General features: G+C 43.7%; 1 protein-coding gene across 2 annotated transcripts in view; it reads left to right on the top strand.

The window, feature by feature from the left end:
• POLR3A (RNA polymerase III subunit A) overlaps positions 1 to 18,834 on the top strand; it is a 51,321-nt gene that overhangs the window by 5,752 nt on the left and 26,735 nt on the right. For both annotated transcript variants that reach the window (XM_047702198.1, XM_047702197.1), the window contains exons 6-15: positions 5,072 to 5,311; positions 5,422 to 5,584; positions 5,765 to 5,901; positions 7,433 to 7,536; positions 8,152 to 8,293; positions 10,930 to 11,070; positions 14,907 to 14,976; positions 15,399 to 15,526; positions 15,631 to 15,769; positions 17,906 to 18,070. In XM_047702198.1, the coding sequence (XP_047558154.1) occupies positions 5,072 to 5,311; positions 5,422 to 5,584; positions 5,765 to 5,901; positions 7,433 to 7,536; positions 8,152 to 8,293; positions 10,930 to 11,070; positions 14,907 to 14,976; positions 15,399 to 15,526; positions 15,631 to 15,769; positions 17,906 to 18,070 (1,429 nt within the window). The remainder of the gene's footprint in view (positions 1 to 5,071; positions 5,312 to 5,421; positions 5,585 to 5,764; positions 5,902 to 7,432; positions 7,537 to 8,151; positions 8,294 to 10,929; positions 11,071 to 14,906; positions 14,977 to 15,398; positions 15,527 to 15,630; positions 15,770 to 17,905; positions 18,071 to 18,834) is intronic.

Here is an 18,834-nt window from a genome sequence, read left to right as displayed (position 1 = left end):
ACGGTGAAGCTACGCAGGGGAAGTAAGGGTGTGAGCTGAGAAAGATGATCTTGCCCTTGTACAGCTGTGAGAAAGGCACTGTGCAGGCTCTCGGCTGTGCAAAGAGCTGTCAGAAGCCTGGGGAGCAGCCTCAGTCTGTGAGTTTGAGGGGTGTCCGGGCTTTCTTGGGGGCAACCTTACTTGCCGTTCCCCTGCACGCACTCTGCTCCTTCCAGATCAGCCTCCCAGGCATCCCACCACCACCACTTCCCCCGGCCAGCTCTCTGCCCAGGCCCCGGGCAGCTGCTGTCTGCTCTACACTGTCCACAGCAGCAGGATACTCCCATATGGCCTGGGAGGCCTCTTGTGTGGGCAGTCTTCTAAATGACTCAGCTCTGGAGGTAACCCCCTCCCATTGAAGTCACTAGCCTTGAGCATCCAGCTTGACTCTCAGGTCGTTCCCCCACTGCCACCGCCTCCCTGTGGACCCCACCCAACTCTGCCCAGATTGACACCCTAGAGGTGGTTTAGGATGGGAGTTTAGAGCCCAGTTCTGCTGCTTATTTGTTCAGTGACTGTAGACACGTGACCCAACCTGGACTTGAGTTTCCTCAACTATCAACAGGGATTACAAGAGTATCTGCTTTAATACTATAGTATGGATTAACAGATGAACTCCAGATACCGCGCTTAGCACAGTGCCCAGTGCAGAGCAGGTGCTTAGAGCGCATTACCCAGTTGCGGTAGCTGGCACTGCTACTGACCTTATCATGATGACAATGACAGGATGGGGCACCTGGGGGGCTCAGTCGGTTAAGCCTCTGACTTGATTCTGGCTCAGCTCATGATGTCAGCGGTGTGAGATCGAGCCCCGAGTCAGACTCCATGCCAGGCTTAGAGCCTGCTTAAGATTCTCTCTCTCTCTCTCTTTTTTTTTTTTTTTAAAGATTTTATTTATTTATTTGAGAGAGAGACAGTGAGAGAGAGCATGAGCTAGGAGAAGGTCAGAGGGAGAAGCAGACTCCCCATGGAGCTGGGAGCCTGATGTGGGACTCGATCCCGGGATTCCGGGATCATGACCTGAGCCGAAGGCAGTCGTCCAACCAACTAAGCCACCCAGGCGTCCCCTCTCTCTCTCTCTTTAAAAAAAAAAAAAAGAGAGCCTTAGTAATGACAGGAGTGCCTGGCTGGTTTAGTCAGAAGAGTGGGACTCTTGATCTTGAGGTCATAAACTTGAGCCCCACATTGGGTGTACAGATTACTTAAAAATAAATAATCTTTCAAAATAAATAAATAAAAATAAACTTCTTTAATGCAACTGTATGATCTAATTTACAACAAAATTATAAAGAAAATAAGTAATGACAGTCACGGTAAAGACAGGTGAGGTTTCCTCCCCTCTCCACGTCTATGCTGGGACTCAGCGTCCTTTCGTCTTATTTTACTGACGCTGCTCCCTCCCCTCACCAGAGGCCCCCTTGCCTTAGCTTTCCTGAAGCTTCTGCTCTTCCGACCCTTTGATCTCACTCACCCTTTTCTCAACCATGTGTCCATTGTCTCTGCCTCATGTAACACTTGTATTCCATCTTGTATTTCCATTGGTTTCTCCTTTTTTTTTTTTTTAAATATCTTATTTATTGGGCACCTGGGTGGCTCAGTCAGTTAAGCATCTGCCTTCGGCTTGGGTCGTGATCTCAGTGTCCTAGAATCGAGCCTCACATCAGGCTCTGTTCAGCGGGGAACCTGCTTCCCCCTTTCTCTCTGCCTGCCTCTCTGCCTACTTACAATCCCTCTCTGTCAAATAAGTAAATCTTTAAAAAAAATTCTTTTTTTAATATATATTTATTTGACAGAGAAAGAGAGCACAAGCAGAGGGTGAAGCAGGCTCCTGGCTGAGCAAGGCAGCCCAATGCGAGGCTTGATCCCAGAACCCTGGGACTATGACCTGAGCCACCCAGGCGCCCCAGTTGGTTTCTCCTTTAGTGTGGTCTGTAGCAAGATCTGTTTTTCTGAGGTCCTGTTTGAGGCCTTTACAGTGCTTGGAGCAGTGGCGGTGCCTCCAGAGTTGTCAGACCATCAGCTCATCCTGGTTCTTACGCCAACTGTGAAAGGAGGGAGGGGGCGAATCAGGAATTCAGCATTGCCAGATTCCGAATGGCCCTCCCTCAGAGAGGGCCCCGTAGTCACCAAAGTGAACAAAGCATCCATGAGTCCCTTTTAGCTTTTGTAGAGAGAGGTGTCGTGCAGACAGGTGGATGTATTACCCTGAAGCTCATTAATCTCATGATGGTCTAGATCCCAACATGTTTACCCATTTAATTTCCAGGAACGTGGAACCTCAAGTCCCTTTATGGGCAGCACAGCACCCTTGAGTTATACGACACCTTAGAGCAGTGGTTCTTGACATTTTCTGGGTCACAGACCTCTTTAGGAATTAAACCCTGGACTCTGTGCCCAGAAGACTAGTGTATATCTACTCCCCGTTTTAACACAAATCCAGGAGTTGGCAGACCTCAGATAAGACTCTCCATAGAGGGGCATCGGGGTGGCTCAGTTGGTTGGGTGTCCAACTCTTTTTTTTTTTTTAAGATTTTATTTATTTATTTGACAGAGAGAGATCACAAGTAGACAGAGGCAGGTGGGGGCGGGGGGAAGCAGGCTCCCTGCTGAGCAGAGAGCCCGGCGCGGGACTCAATCCCAGGACCCCAGGATCATGACCTGAGCTGAAGGCAGAGGCTTAACCCACTGAGCCTTTTTTTTTTTTTCTTTTTAAGATTTTATTTATTTATTTGACAAAGATCACAATCACAAGTAGGCAGAGAGAGAGGGGGAACCAGGCTCCCTGCCAAGCAGGGAACCTGATGCGGGGCTTGATCCCAGTACTCTGGGATCATGACATGAGCCAAAGGCAAAGGCTTTAACCCACTGCCCGGTGCCCCGGGTGTCCAGCTCTTCTTCTTTTTTTTTTTTTTTTTTTTTTTTTAAATTTTAGGGTGTCCAACTCTTGAACGGGTCTCGATCTCAGGGTCTTGAGTTCAAGCCCTGTATTGGGCTCTACCCTGGAGATGGAGCCTGCTTTAAAAATAATAATAATAAATAAGGAAAGAAAAAGAGTCTTCCTTTAAATAGCATCAGTCTTGCCCCCCAACCCCACCAGGTAGAAATGCCTTCCACAGCATCCCTAGCAGACTGAGCAGCAAGCTAAGCTCTCTGCCAGCCAGGACAGCCCACACACTCCACCAGGGAGCCCAAGCTATTTGGATATTGTGCCTCAGTCCAAACAGCCCTTCTGTCTCTCCAGCAGTTTCTGACTTCTGTTTTCCTAGTACATAACACTAAATCAGGGCCCTCTTCCTGTGCCCTATAGAAGGCAAGTGTTATGTCGTTCTGGAGTAACAGCTCTGGCCAGGAACTGGTCTCCAGGTTCTTGCCAGTCTTCCTGCCCTCCTGTCCTCTAGACCTCAGTAACATGATATTCTTTTTTTTTTTTTTTTTTTAAGATTTTATTTATGTATTTGATAGAGAGAAAGAGAGACCATGAGAGGGGACAAGGTCAGAGGGAGAAGCAGACTTCCTATGTTGCTGGGAGCCTGATGCAGGACTCGATCCCTGGTCTCTGGGATCATGACCTGAGCCGAAGGCAGTCGCCCAACGAACTGAGCCACCCAGGCGCCCCACTAACATGATGTTCTTGTCTAGCCCTGACCCTGGTACTCTAAGTGACATCTGGCCTTCACCCTGTTCCTAGAACTCTTAGTATAGATTTCCTCTGACTGCCTCAGGTAGTGTGCGGTGCTCGTTGCTGGGAGTCAGGGAAGGTGAGGAAGGGAATTCTGTGGGCAGGGACCTGGATTGCAAATCTTCAGGCAAGATTCCTTCTTTCTCCCCAAGTCTGCTGTCATGTCTAGGGTAGGCCCACAGAAACCTGCTCTTGGGACAGTATCCTAATGGCAGTGGATTATGGAACTTTTCTTAACTTTGTTCCCTGTCTCATTAAGTTATGCATAGCAAGTTCTGCTTGTAACATGTATTCTTTGTCACACAGTCTTTAATCCCAAGAAAATACAACTTTCACCAGCAGGACACAAGCTGACCATTCTTATCTTTGATCTTTGAATATTTCTGAGCAGGTGCATAGTTACAGCATAGCAATTCTATAAAATGAAGGTGATACAAAGGCAATATAGGGCACCTCTTCCAGCTCCCTACTCAGCGGAGAGTCTCCTTCTCCCTCTCCCTCTCCCCTCCCCGTGCTCATGCTCTTGCTCTCTCTCAAATAAATGAAAAATAAAATCTTTAAAAATAATAAGGTAATATATGTTCATTACAGAAAACTTATTTTTTAAGATTTTATTTATTTATTTGACAGAACACACAAACAGGGGGAGCAGCAGGGAGAGGGAGAAGCAGGCTCCCTTCTCAGCAGGGATGTATGCCTGATGTACGGCTCAGTCCCAGTACCCTTGAATCATGACCTGAGCCAAAGGCAGCTGCTTAACTCACTGAGCCACCCAGGTGCCACACTGCAGAAAATTTAAATGTAAACAAAGATGCAAAAAGATAATTCCATTCATCTGTGGACAGTACTATTAACACCTTGCTAAACATCCATTTCCTCTTTTCTGTACGGATACACATTTTCCCCCCGAAATGAGATCATATCGTACACATGCTTCTTTCATTTACCAGCATGTTATGAACTTTTCATGGCAGTAGCTAAATTTCTGTGGTGTCATTTTTTTAATGGGGTATACGATGGTTTTATCTAGCCAGCAACCTGTCAGGCTGTTTCCAGCTTAGCACTCTTAACAGCTTTAGAGAACATCCCTATAGCTGAATCTTTGTGTTGATTTCTAAAGTCATTCCCTTTGGAATAATTAGAAGTGGAATTACTGGCTTAAATAATTGGATTAAAAGGCATGTACATGTTTAGGGCTCTGCCACTGTAGCATGTTGCCGACAGAAATTTCTGTCAGTGCGTATAGTTAACTCTGAGGTAAGTGGTGAATGGCATGAAGAGCTGGAGAAGTAAACCCTTGCCCAGACTGGAAAGTTAACGTGTCTCTCCATTCTTCTTTCCTCTTCTCTATAGGAAAACTTGAATCCCTTAGTAGTTCTGAATTTATTTAAACGAATCCCAGCTGAGGATGTCCCTCTACTTCTAATGAACCCAGAAGCTGGAAAGCCCTCTGATTTGATTCTCACACGACTTCTAGTTCCCCCTTTGTGTATCAGACCCTCTGTCGTGAGCGATTTGAAGTCTGGCACCAATGAAGATGATCTGACAATGAAACTGACAGAAATTATTTTCCTAAATGATGTCATTAAAAAGGTCAGTACTTTCAGTCCCTAGATTTAGGAACCTATATATGCAAACACTGCTCATCAAGAAAGTCAGGATGACCCAGGATTGTGTTTTCTTCATACTTTGCTCATTTTTAGCATCGGATATCAGGAGCAAAGACTCAGATGATCATGGAAGACTGGGATTTCCTGCAATTACAGTGTGCCCTCTACATTAACAGCGAGCTCTCAGGCATTCCCCTCAACATGGCGCCCAAGAAATGGACTAGAGGTTTCGTCCAGCGTCTGAAGGGAAAACAAGGTATGTTTCCAACAAAATGTGCAGGGAACAGTCTACTGCCTTTGTCACCTTTTTCTGGAGTGTATGTCCAGCTTATCTGATTGGAAATCACAGATTTTTCCTAGTTCTCTGCAGTCCTACTATTCCAAAACAGCACATGTTTGTTCCATGGAGACCTATGATGTGTCTTTATTGATTTAGGTCGATTTAGAGGCAATCTCTCAGGAAAGAGAGTGGATTTTTCTGGCAGAACAGTCATCTCACCTGACCCCAATCTCAGGATTGATGAGGTAGCTGTGCCAGTTCACGTGGCCAAAATTCTTACTTTTCCTGAGAAGGTAAGTGCCATTCAGCCACTCAGTTCTGTGTTTTGAATCTAGTCTTTTATTTTGAGATTCCAAACAATAGACACTTGGGAAATCCCAGGTAATGCACACACACCCCAGTTTAGTGTGTGTATGTTATCTTCTGGTTTCATACATCTACCACCATGGATACCATCTACAACAGTACAACAACAGATGGGTCTGGCTCTGTGTATATACAGTCACAGATACATTAGACATAATCTGCTACAATTTATTTTTCCAAGTAGTATGGCCTTTGACCTCTTAGTTCATTCTTACCTCATTTTTTTTTTAAAGATTTTATTTATTTGAGAGGGAGAGGGAGAAGGAGCACAACAGGGGGAGCAGCAGGCAGAGGGAGAAGCAGACTCCTAGCTGAGCAGGGAGCCCAATATGGGGCTCGATCCCCAGACCCTGGGATCATGACCTGAACCGAAGGCAGACGCTTAATGACTGAACCACCCAGGTGCCCCTACCTCATGTTTTTAAAGTAACTAACTGATAAGCACCATACCTAGTTAATTACCTTGGGATGGATTTTTTTTTTAACTTTATAATCACTGAGTCAAATACTTTGAGTATTTTAAGGCTGTTGATGCATAGCCAGAAAGGCTACACCACTTTACATCAACTCACACTCATCATGAGTATAAAATGGAATTTATAGTAACTGAGGTATAGAAAACTGTAAGTCCTAATAATAGGAAGATATGGGCTTTAGCTTTGCTTTTGAGATTCATAATTAGCCCCATTCATGGAACCTTCTGGTAAAGCTTTTATAAAAGAGCCTCAGATACTTTATGTATCTAATCCAGAGTTTCCTTCTCTGAGATGGTGTCCCACAAGATTGCTGTCTGAGAGGTTGCACAATGTGACAGTGCAGAGCAGGGCATAGTGGTGTTGGAGTCCCGGCTTTTAAACCTCAGGAGCCCATGGTACATCGTTGCTAGTGAAGATCCCAACTGTTCTTAGATCACAGTGTGTCCCAGAAGGTCCCTACAGCTGAGTCCAGCCCACTCATCTTACTAATAGGGAAACCAAAGGCCAGTAAAGGAGTTGGCCGTTTCACCCCCCAGTGATGAGTTCAGATTGGAACCTCGGTTCCCGTGTGTCAGTCTGCTGTTGTCATTTAACTCAAGACCCAAGACAGGGGCGCCTGGGTGGCTCAGTCATTAAGCACCTGCCTTCAGCTCAGGTCATGATCCTAGGATCCTGGGATCGAGCCCCACCTCGGGCTCCCTTTTCTGCGGGGAGCCTGCTTCTCCATCTCCTACTCCCCTTGCTTGTGTTCCCTCTTACTGTGCCTCTTTCTGTCAAATAAATAAAATCTTTTTAAAATAAATAAATAAACAAACAAACTACAGTCAGTGGAGGGAAAAAAAGACCCAAGACAGCATGATGCTGCCTTTCTTTCTCCTGGAGTCACCCAAGGGAAGTAAAGATTGAGACGCAACTCAGTATAATGCTCTAGCTTACAGAAACCTCACGGTATCTCCTCGTGTCTTCTATTGTGCTCATGCAGGTGAACAAAGCAAACATCAATTTTTTGAGGAAACTTGTTCGAAATGGCCCAGAAGTTCACCCAGGAGCCAATTTCATTCAGCAGAGACACACACAGATGAAAAGGTAATGCTGGCCCAGTCTAGCTATATGTAACGACATTCTTGCCCCCGAGGTTCCCATACTCAGCCACAGAATACAGCCCAGAATACGTCTGTGACATGTTAGCATGTGGAAAATACTGTTTAAATTGCAGTGAGTGCAGATTCATCATTTGCTGTGTTTGCTCATCACATAGACACAAAATATCCTCTTATTCCGTAGCATTTATCGTTGGATCTAGGTAGACAGAACACGTGGAGTTAGGAAAGCCAGTCATTTTCTGTGTCGCACGGGCTCCGTGGGGTTACTTATTGTATTTCCAGCCTTGTTTTGCCCGCTCTGGCTTTCCACTAATCACTGGTGCCTTTGGATCTCTTGAGATAGACCAACAGGCCACTATGGGAGAAGCGGACTTACTACTGCATTTCTGTGACTCTGAGACATAACTCTTTTCACATTTTAACATATATGAAAGGAAGATATACTGACAGTTGCTCATAGTTTAACTGACGGGCTGGTGGAAGCACCTTCAGCTCAGTGCAACGTGATCATTTTCAAGACTGAACCCTGACGTGAAGAGGGAGCGACTGGGTGAGGAAGCGTTACTCTCACTGGTCATGTTTCTTATCACACACTCAGGTTTTTGAAGTACGGAAATAGGGAAAAGATGGCTCAGGAGCTCAAGTACGGGGACATTGTGGAGAGACACCTCATAGACGGAGACGTGGTGCTGTTCAACCGGCAGCCATCACTACACAAACTGAGCATCATGGCGCATCTGGTGAGCGTGACGTTTCTGTTTTTAGCTTCTCTAGGGTGGGAATTGGCTGGGCCAGCGATGTGAAATTCCAGGCCCCTAAAACTCAAGATTGCCGCTAATCTCAAATATTCAGGACTTCTTTTTTTTTTTTTTTTTTTTTTTTAAAAAGTCTCAGAAGAGTCTGAGAAATTTTTTTTTTTTTAAAGATTTTACCTATTTATTTGACAGAGAGATCACAAGCAGGCAGAGAGGCAGGCAGAGAGAGGAGAAAGCAGGCTCCCCGCTGAGCAGAGAGCCCGATGCGGGGCTCGATCCCAGGACTCTTGAGATCATGACCTGAGCCGAAGGCAGCGGCTTAACCCACTGAGCCACCCAGGCGCCCCAAGGACTTCTGATTTTACTCTATACTCTCACTTTTTAGTTGGAGTGAAACTTCTACATTTCAAGCTTCCCTTCAGTGTTTTTCATATTGATAAAATTCACACACAACAGTGAAACAGAAAGAAGCTAATTGAAAATGAGCGTGAAAGTGACTGGCATGATTCCACTTGCAAACAAAAATATATACATATATGTGTGTGCACAGACTTGCGGAAAATAGATGTGGCAGAGAGTCGATGACAGGTTTGACTTAGCATATTAACTACGGAACGAAAATGGTTAGGAGATTTCTCGTCACAGTGGCCCTCCAACGAAGACCTTCAAGCATATTTTCTTCGGTGATTTAGTTTTGCAACAACAGCAGTTCCTTTTTCTGGAGATGTAAAATGGAAATTAGATGCAACTTTAATTCGCTAAATATGCATAAACTGTCCTATCTCCAAAGCCGTTAAATCCATGAGGGTTTGCAGGCAGTGCTTAAACAGGCTTTTCGGTTAGTGCCTTTCTAGATTTAGTTTTTCCCTTCATGAACATGTTTTGTCAGTCTTTTTACTTAAGTCTGGAAATACCAAAGAAGCAGTTTATGATTATGGGGGTTACAGTATGGGGATCTAGGGAGGGAAGCAGCCTTCCCTTTCTAGAAACTTTTGCTTGGCTTTCAGGCATTCTCAAAATAAAAATGTTTTTGTGTGAAAGTTTCAAATATAAATACAAAGTAGGAAGAATCCTATGAAGAGCTCCTATATTCTCATTCTCTGTATTTAATAATTTTCAAGGTTTTGCCACACCTGTTTCTCTCCCTTTTTCCCTTGATGGTCCCAGATGCCATGTCCTTTCTTCATGTGTATTCAGTTTACTTCTGTAAGACACACATAACCACAGTGCCATACCACACCACACAAAACGAACACTCACTCCTTGGTATTGTCCAGCACCCAGTCTGTGTTCACATTTCCACAAGCTTCTCAACAATCTTTTCGCGGCTAGTTTGTCCATATCTGGATGCAAAGTCTGCACGTGACATTTGGTTGACAGGTCTTCAGTCTGTCTTGATCTAGAACAACTGCCCCCCCCTTTTAATTTCACTCTTACTGAAAAGGCCAGGTCATTTGTCCTGAAGAAATGTCCCGTGTTCTGTGTATGTATACACATGGCATTAAGAGTTTCTTCATTCTTCCTATTATTCCTATAAACTGGACAGCTCTCAAGACAGGATCAGATTCATGTTCAACTTCTAGCAAGAGTAACTCCTAGATGGTGCTGGCTAAATCCTCTTGCCTTATTTCAGAAGGCATATGTTATCTGACTGCCCCACTCTTTGGTATCCTGAGAAGGTTAGGGCATCAGATACTTCAGCCTGGTGTCTCCTTTGAAAGTTTCTTTATTGACCTTTTTTCTAAAGGTTTTCTCCACTTATGATTATTGCCAGCATTATATCATGGGGTCTGCAAAAATGGAGATATTCTAATTTGTCATTCCTCTCACATTTCATAGCTACCATTTGTATAATGAAGAATTTTGTTTTATTAACTAGGATTATTTGCTTATCCAGAAATAAAATTCCTGAAGGAACAAGCATAAATGCTTGATTCTTTTTTCCTTTATTGTCAGTTTGAGGAGGAGAAAGTTGGTGTTCAGTTTCTTCCAACTAGGTTGGTTTGGGTTTTGTGTGTGGTTTTGCTTTCCTTTTTTTCAGTGTCATTATAAACTCATGGGTTTTTATTTAGTCTGTGTGTGTGGTTTTTTGTTTTGTTTTTTTTTTTTAAAGATTTTATTTATGTATTTGACAGAGATCACAAGTGGGCAGAGAGGCAGGCAGAGAGAGAGAGGAGAAAGCAGGCCCCTGCTGAGCAGAGAGCCCGATGTGGGGCTCGATCCCAGAACCCTGGGATCATGACCTGAGCCAAAGGCAGAGGTTTTAACCCACTGAGCCACCCAGGTGCCCCTAGTCTGTGTGTTTTAATCAACTTTTGCCATGAATCTGTTTGATATCAAACTGTGACATCATTGGCCAGGGGAGCCCTTTCTTGTGGCTCTTAGGTTGATATTTGCCTTTTGTTAAACTCATTGCATTGTTTTGATCTAACAAATCTACTTGAGTGAGTCCACAAGTGACATGTTATCACTTGACCGAATGTACTAGAAATTTATTAATCTAAAGTATCCAGTTTTCCAGGAAGCCATTTATTAATGTTTTGAAACCATGAAGTTTTTGGATAAATGACTAAGTCCTTCTCCTATTTTGTTTTGCGTGTGTGCATGTGTGCATTCCACAGGCCAAGGTCAAGCCGCACCGAACCTTCAGATTTAACGAGTGTGTCTGTACGCCCTACAACGCGGATTTCGATGGTGATGAGATGAACCTTCATCTTCCTCAGACGGAGGAAGCTAAAGCAGAGGCCCTTGTGCTGATGGGGGTATGTAGGGTGGCAGCCCCACCTCTGTAGAACAGCTTGAGAGGAGGGGAAGGGCAGTAGGTCCTGTTTGAAAGCACCTTAGAGTGTGTAAGGGAGTGGCTGTGACAGGTGGATGGGGAGTCAGGGGAGTATCTTCTGGCCTATAATGTGCATCTCTAAGGGAAAGTTCCTGTGTGAGCTCTAGCTATGAAACGATAAGACAAGTGTGTAGCCCTAGATCCTTTAGTTTACATTTTACTATTAGGTTTTATCACATATCACTCCCTTCAATCCATCCTTCTCTCTATCCATAGTCCATCTTATATCTGGAAGCATTTAACTGCAAGTGGCAGACATTTAGCATACTGCCTAAATAATCTCAGTCCTCATATAGTTATTTTTAATTAATTAATTAATTTAAAAGATTTTTATTTATTTATTTGACAAACAGAGATCACAAGTAGGCAGAGAGAGAGAAAGAGGAAGCAGGCTCTCTGCTGAGCAGAGAGCCCGATGCGGGGCTCGATCCCAGGACCCTGAGACCATGACCTGAGCCGAAAGCAGAGGCTTAACCCACTGAGCCACCCAGGCGCCCCCTTCTTTTTCCCTTTTTGTTGAACATTCTGAACAAAAATCTTCTAACAGTATATTACATGCTTGTTTGTTATCTAAAGGACAGGCTAAACAAAATCATTCTATAGAGGTTAGGTTTTCCTTGTTCCCAGTATTCTGGTTTTCTGTGTTATGGGCCGATTTGTCTGTCGCTGTCCAGGTGCCTACCTCTAAAACAATTCGCACCGTTTCTGATTCCGTGCTTTTTAAATCTGTTTTAGTGTAGGGTGTTAGTATTGATTTCTAAAGTGAAGGCAATTAACTTCTGCAAGCATATCTATTAAACTACAGGAGGATTCGGTGGAGACAGGCAGGAGCGGCTGCATTCTTGGCCTCCGCCTGGGTTCTTCATGCTTGAAGTTCACATTGTTTTTCTGGTAAAGTCAAGTATTTAATGTGGTGCAGATTTTATGTACACGCTTAACTATTAAGAAATTCATGTGGCTAAAATGCACTGTGATCTTCAATTTCTTTTAAAAATTGACTCTTATTTAGTCAAATGTTCCAGCATAATGACGTGATTTAAATAAGATAAGGTTTTTCCATATCACAACTCCTCTGGGTTCTTTCTTTCCACCTCTTTTATGTGTTGGTTCCTTCTCTGTGAATTTAGATATTTGTGGTCATGGTTTGTGATAGTAATATTTAATGTATTATAAATGGCCCCATTTGGGCATTGGGTGGCTCAGTTGATTTGTGTCAGACTCTTGGTTTTGGCTCAGGTCATGATCTCAGAATGGTGAGATCAAGCCCCTTGTTGGGCTCCATGCTAGACAAGGACCCTGCTTAAGATTCTCTCTCTCTCCTTCTCCCTCAGCCCCTCCCCCCCTTAAAAATTTAATAAATATAAATTTAAAAATAAATTCCCCCATTTGTTGTAAAGTCTTCATAATTATTGATTATAATGGCTTCACAGGATTTCACCAGGTTAATATACCAAGATTCATCTACCTTCTGTTAAAACGTGAGGGTGTTTTCCCTGTTTTGCCATGAGAATGACTCCCTCAGTGGCCATCTTTGTGTATTTGGAGTCTTTCTTCTTCTGAATTATTTCTTCAGACTCCTCAGCCTTTTTAAATGATTTGGTTGATACTTACTGAGCACCTACTGTGTGTCAAGTACTATTCTAGGAACATAGCACAGAATAAGAAAGTCAGTTTTTGTTCTCATCCCTATTCAAATAGGGAGAAGTGGAGCGTAAACAAATGGAAAATAGTTGAGGTGGTAAGTGCTGAGAAGAGAACAAAGCACAACAAGGAGGAAAGAAAATGAGAGAAGTCCTGTTCCATAGAGGATGGTCAGGGAGGGCCATTGGAATGATAACACTTGAGCCACCTTCTGAAAGAAGTGGGAGAATGAGCAGCGTGACTGTCAGCATACGAGCAGTCTAAGCAGAGGAACCTGGTGGAACGATCATACCTGGCGTGACAGGAGTCTAGCCTGTCTCCTCCTAAGTGTCAGTATTTGTAGCAGTTGTCATGAGCGCCAGGTTAGGTGTTGGCAGACAGTGAGATGATGGAGGGTGGGTGGCCATGAATGAGTTCCATGCTCCTCTAGTCAGACGGTATGTTAATCATTCCTTTTGACCTAGCACTCTCCTTTCTAGTAAGCTCTCCAGAGGCCATAATCAGAGTTGGAAAATTACTTGTAATAGTAAAACAATAGAAACAGGCAATGTCCACTAGTAAAAAAATTGGTAAGATTAAATTATGTCACATTCATACCACAGAACCCTGTGCAGCCCTGAAAAATGAGGACATAGTTTGTATCGTTGTTGGCATGAAAGCTACTTATGATTTATTTTTTACTTAAAAAAAGCAGGGTGTGTGTATGACATGATCCAATTTTGTTTGGCAAAAAGATGCTTCTATGTTTGTAAAAACATTTATAGCCAGAAGTTGGAAGGGTTATATACCAAAATCTTATAACCAGTTCTCTGGTTCCTTGGAGAGATGTATTTTTGGATTTTGGATTTTTTCACCTTTTTTACGTGTTTATATTTTTAGGTTTTTTTTTTTTTTTTTCTATAAGGAACATACTATTTTTGTAATAAAAAGTCATGTTTAGAATGTTCCCAGTGATATCAGCTGTGTAACTGGTTTCTAGTGATAACAGCCTGTCACCAACCAGTTGGACTTCAGCATTGGCTTTGTACTGAGGGCCCATTTTGTGATAATAACATATTTCATCAGTTAAAAGTGACAACCATAAAACACAGGCTCCAAGGATATTGGGATGGAAGAATCTTTAGTTACCATCGGGACAAATCCCCTCCGTTTCATGTAAGAAAATTATCATCTATTATATTGACTCAGCAGTTCTGACTCAGAGGAGTGGTTATGGCCCTAGCCTAAGTGTAGTCCCAAGTTACCCTGGAGACTTGCAAAATACGCAGATCCCAGCTTCATGTCCTCAGCCCCCAGACCACCTCCCTGTCCCACCCCAGAGAGATTCTCAAAAGCAGGCACGAACAACTATCTTCCAGCCCTAGTTGGAGGATGACTGTTTGTGCAGCATTCTCAAGAAGTCAGGAGCAGGTCTCTCCCTTGGGGGGCCTTTTACTCTAGGTGAGGTTGCCCAGGCAACCCACAAGTAACACAAACCATCACCATGTCAAGATTTGAGCAAGTTTATCTGTTAATTATATCTCAACAATAGCAAAAATTGACCAAATGCATTCTGATGAATAGAATCTTCTTTTAACTTGTTAATTATGCCCTGAACAACTAGCACCCTTTTTTGCTCAGTGTAGGCACTCATTAAATTTTAATTAAATCCTGTTGTTAATTATTGTTAGAACCTAGTGTCTTAACCAAGAAAAGTTCAGTAGTTCTGCCATTGTTGTGGAAAGGTATGAAATTGATTGACCTCAGAGGTAACAGTGCTGCTCATCGTTCATAGAAGTGAATTTTCTTTGAAGAATTACATTTATCAATAACTACCAAGTCTTACACATACGGAGTTCTTGTAGGAATCCAAAACAGCTTCACTCAGTATTGATTTTTGTGTTGCTATGTCTGAGGTCCGTTTCTTGTCTCCCCTTGGTGAATAAAGGAAAGAGGAGCTGGAGACAAAGCTGGGATTGGGACCCCTGGCTTCCATTTTTTCAGCCTCCTTTTTCCGCTCGCTGGCTATTCTGTATTTGCAGCGGTTCATAGTCTTTCTGGTGCAGTTCTGTGGCCTACGTAGTGCAGTCCACAGAGAACACATGGATGGAATGGCTAACGTATTTGTGTTTCCTTCAGACTAAAGCAAATCTGGTAACACCGAGGAATGGAGAACCACTAATTGCCGCTATTCAGGATTTTCTAACAGGTGTGTTTATGAATTCACTTGAAAGGAGACTGGAACACCAGGATTCTCATTCACAGTGAATCATGCAGCGACTTGAAAAGCTGTGTGATTTCCTCTGTTTAATTCTGTTGTTTGTTTGCCAGTGTGATTGTGAACCAGCTTGAGAGATTTTGTGTTGATTGGTTATGCCTGGAATTAGTAAGCCTTTATTGAGCTCCTAAGGTGCCCTAGACATTTTTCTAAGCACTGGAGATATGGCAGTGAGTCAGACAAAGTCCCTCTCCTTGCGTAGGTTTGATTCCGGTAAGAGAGAGCCGGCAAGCAGCCATATGTTTTAATTCACTCTTTTAGTAATAGCCCAAATTCATTTTAAAATTGAAACCTTGTGATTTTCTCACAATTTCATTCCGTTTCTTTGTGTTGTGTTGTTTCCAACATTCTAGGTGCCTATCTCCTCACCCTTAAAGACACCTTCTTTGACCGTGCCAAGGCTTGCCAAATCATTGCTTCAATATTAGTTGGCAAGGATGAAAAAATTAAAGTTCACCTCCCGCCCCCAACAATACTGAAGGTTTGTGTGGGTGCTGGGAGAGCTCCTGGCAGGTTAGCCTGCAAACACTCTGCAGTTGAGACCAGGCCCAGCCAACTAACGCTGTGGCTTCCTTCTTCCTGCAGCCTGTCACCCTGTGGACAGGAAAGCAGATCTTCAGTGTCATCCTCAGACCGAGCGATGACAACCCAGTGAGAGCCAACCTCCGAACCAAGGGCAAGCAGTACTGTGGCAAAGGAGAAGATCTCTGTGTCAATGATTCCTGTGAGTGAAGGTAGCAGGTTGGAGGGGGCGGAAAGCAGATGGCCAGTGGCTTCCTTCCTGGAGCAAGCAAATCCAAGGTTTCTCTAAGGCAGGAGGGTTTTTTTTCTGGGAAATGTAGTAGGTTTTTCTCCTCTCAGGTGTGACTCCCCATTTCTCGAAAAAGTAGAGATCATATAGACCTGTGGTCCAGTGATTAGAATGTTCTTCTCCAGAGCTCCAGATGTGTTTTAGGGACTAGTTTCTTTAAATTCATGCAATTTCTTTTATTCTGACCCTACTTTTTTTTTTTTCCCCTATCATCAGGGGTCTCATTATTTAAGGCATATGTGCTCATTGTCTTAAAGTATAACTAATAAGACTGTTTTTTTTTTGTTTTTTTTTTTTAAGATTTTATTTATTTATTTGACAGACAGAGATCACAAGTAGGCAGAGAGGCAGGCAGAGAGAGAGAGGTGGAGGCAGGCTCCCTGCGGAGCAGAGAGCCCGATGTGGGGCTCGATCCCAGGACCCTGGGATCATGACCTGAGCTGAAGGCAGAGGCTTAACCCACTGAGCCACCCAGGCGCCCCAATAAGACTGTTTTTTTACTGCTTACTGGTCATTGAGTTTTTTATAACATGAAGATCAGGTTTAACCATGAGAGAAGTTTTTTCCAAGATATTTATTTATTTGTTTGTTTATGCATTTGAGAGCGAGAATAAGGTCTCTGACAGCAATGGGAGCAGCAGGCAGAGGGAGAAGCAGGGTCCCCACTGAGCAGGGAGCCCCAACACGGGACTCAATCCCAGGACCTTGGGACCATGACATGAGTCGAAGGCAGACGCTGAACTGACTGAGCCACCCAGGTGCCCAACCGTGAGAGAATTTAAATGTTAAACCATCCGAGTCGGGGCACCTGGGTGGTTCCGTGGGTTAAAGCCTCTGCCTTCGGCTCAGGTCATGATCCCGCATCCTGGGATCGAGTCCCGCATGGGGCTTTCTGCTCAGCAGAGAGCCTGCTTCCTCCTCTCTCTGCCTGCCTCTCTGCCTACGTGTGATCTCTGTCAAATAAATAAATTTAAAAACAAAACAAAACAAAAAAAAACATCCGAGTCATCTAGACTAATTCAACCCAAAGTATGGTCCACAGACCAATGCCATTCAGCCGGTGTTTGGTTTGTGCCACTAGCTCCTTTGCTTCCCCTCAGACTTTTAGCAAGCAGTTCCCCAGCAGACTACTCTGAACGGCACTGACTTTGAATGGGCTTTGTTAGCCAGGCCTGTGACAGGGAGTAGATCTCCAGGACTCTGTACTGAAGAACTGAACTACAGGGACGCCTGGGTGGCTCAGTTGGTTAAGCAGCTGCCTTCAGCTCAGGTCATGATCCCAGCATCCTGGGATCGAGTCCCACATCGGGCTCCTTGCTCATCAGGGAGCCTGCTTCTCCCTCTGCCTCTGCCTGCCATTCTGTCTGCCTGTGCTTGCTCTCTCTCCCTCTCTCTCTGACAAATAAATAAATAAAAAATCTAAAAAAAAAAAAAAAAAAAAAAAAAGAAGAACTGAACTGCAGAGTCTCTGAAGGTCAAGACTTGTACTGTTTGGTCATGAGTAAATGTTTTGAAGGGCACCGATTTTTCTCGGGTTTATAACCATTAACTTTGAAAATATACTCTCAAGCCTTTTAGGTGTTTTTGGCTTCTTGTTTTAGACTAGTTTTGTTTCTACCTAGATGTGCATTTCATTTTGTGGTAGAGGCTCTTCCAGCTGCCATTGGTTTTCATTCTCTTGCGTGAATAACAACGTGCTCTGTAGTTTATAGAGTATCATACTGCCTATGATTTCATCAGATGCTCAAAATATCCCTGTGACATAAAGATGATGTGGTCAGTACTTTCATTCTCAGCTCATAGTTGAAAATGAGGGTCAAATAGTACATTTCAGAGTTAGGATTGTAAAGTAACTAACTGGACTTTTCATGCTTTTCAAAAGTCCCTAGATGTCTCTTTTTTCTCCTCAAACATTTTTAAGAGAATTTTTATTTGTTCTGCTTTAATTTTCAATATGGGAAGGTATTTTCTTAACTGCCTCATGTTGTTTTAGAACAAGGCTAAGTAGTAATTGTTCATTTAAGTGCATGGTCATCATTGTCCTTGCAGACGTTACTATCCAGAACAGTGAATTAATGAGTGGCAGCATGGACAAGGGAACGCTGGGGTCCGGATCTAAGAACAACATTTTCTACATTTTGTTGCGAGACTGGGGGCAGAACGAAGCGGCTGATGCGATGTCACGGCTTGCGAGGCTGGCTCCTGTCTACCTCTGTGAGTATCTTGCCATCCTCATTTTATTGCTATACTTGCTGAGGTATTAGGGGCTCTGAGCTATTTCCTTCTTTTACCTTTGACTCCCCCCACCAGCACACACCACACTCATACCTGTGCACCCAAAAGGAGACTTACTACCAGCTAAATCATTTGTGACTTCACTCCACAAAATTAGCTCAGTACTGACCAGTTTGGTTCAGATTTGAATTTGCTCTTGAGTTCTTGTCTCGCATATGCCATAGGTCTCTACTGCCCATCAGACAGGGTTGTTAGACCAAGGGCCCTTCATGGGCTACTTCTCAGGTGTCTGCACTCCCACCACAGCCCATTGGGCCCTCTTGACTCGTCTCTGCCAGGCCCTCATCTTTCCCTTCTCTCCTTGCACTGGTCTGTTTCCTTTGTTAGCTTGGGCTTTGAGCAGGCCCTAGGTCCAGATTTTTACATGCCCAAAAGCATTTTTATTCACCTCCTACACTTGATCATTTCTCTGGCTGGGTATAGAGCTCTGGATTGAATTCTATCTTTCCTTGGAATTTTGAAGGTCCTGCTCTACTCTAGCCTTCAGAACTGCATTAAAATGGATTTCCGTTCTTATTTTCACATTGTTGTATCTGTCTTTTCATTCTGGAAATTTTGAGAGTCCTGTTCCTGGTGTTCTGAAAGTTCACAGTGGTAGACCCTTGGTATGGATCTTTTTTCATTTATGGTGCTGGGCACTCTGTGAGCTCTCTTAATCTGCCACCATGTATCTTTCAGTTGTG

Source organism: Lutra lutra, chromosome 14 (genome assembly GCF_902655055.1).
Source record: "Lutra lutra chromosome 14, mLutLut1.2, whole genome shotgun sequence".
NCBI lineage: Eukaryota > Metazoa > Chordata > Mammalia > Carnivora > Mustelidae > Lutra > Lutra lutra.
Note: the sequence above shows the minus strand (reverse complement) of the source record. Positions and strands in the feature narration are given on the sequence as shown.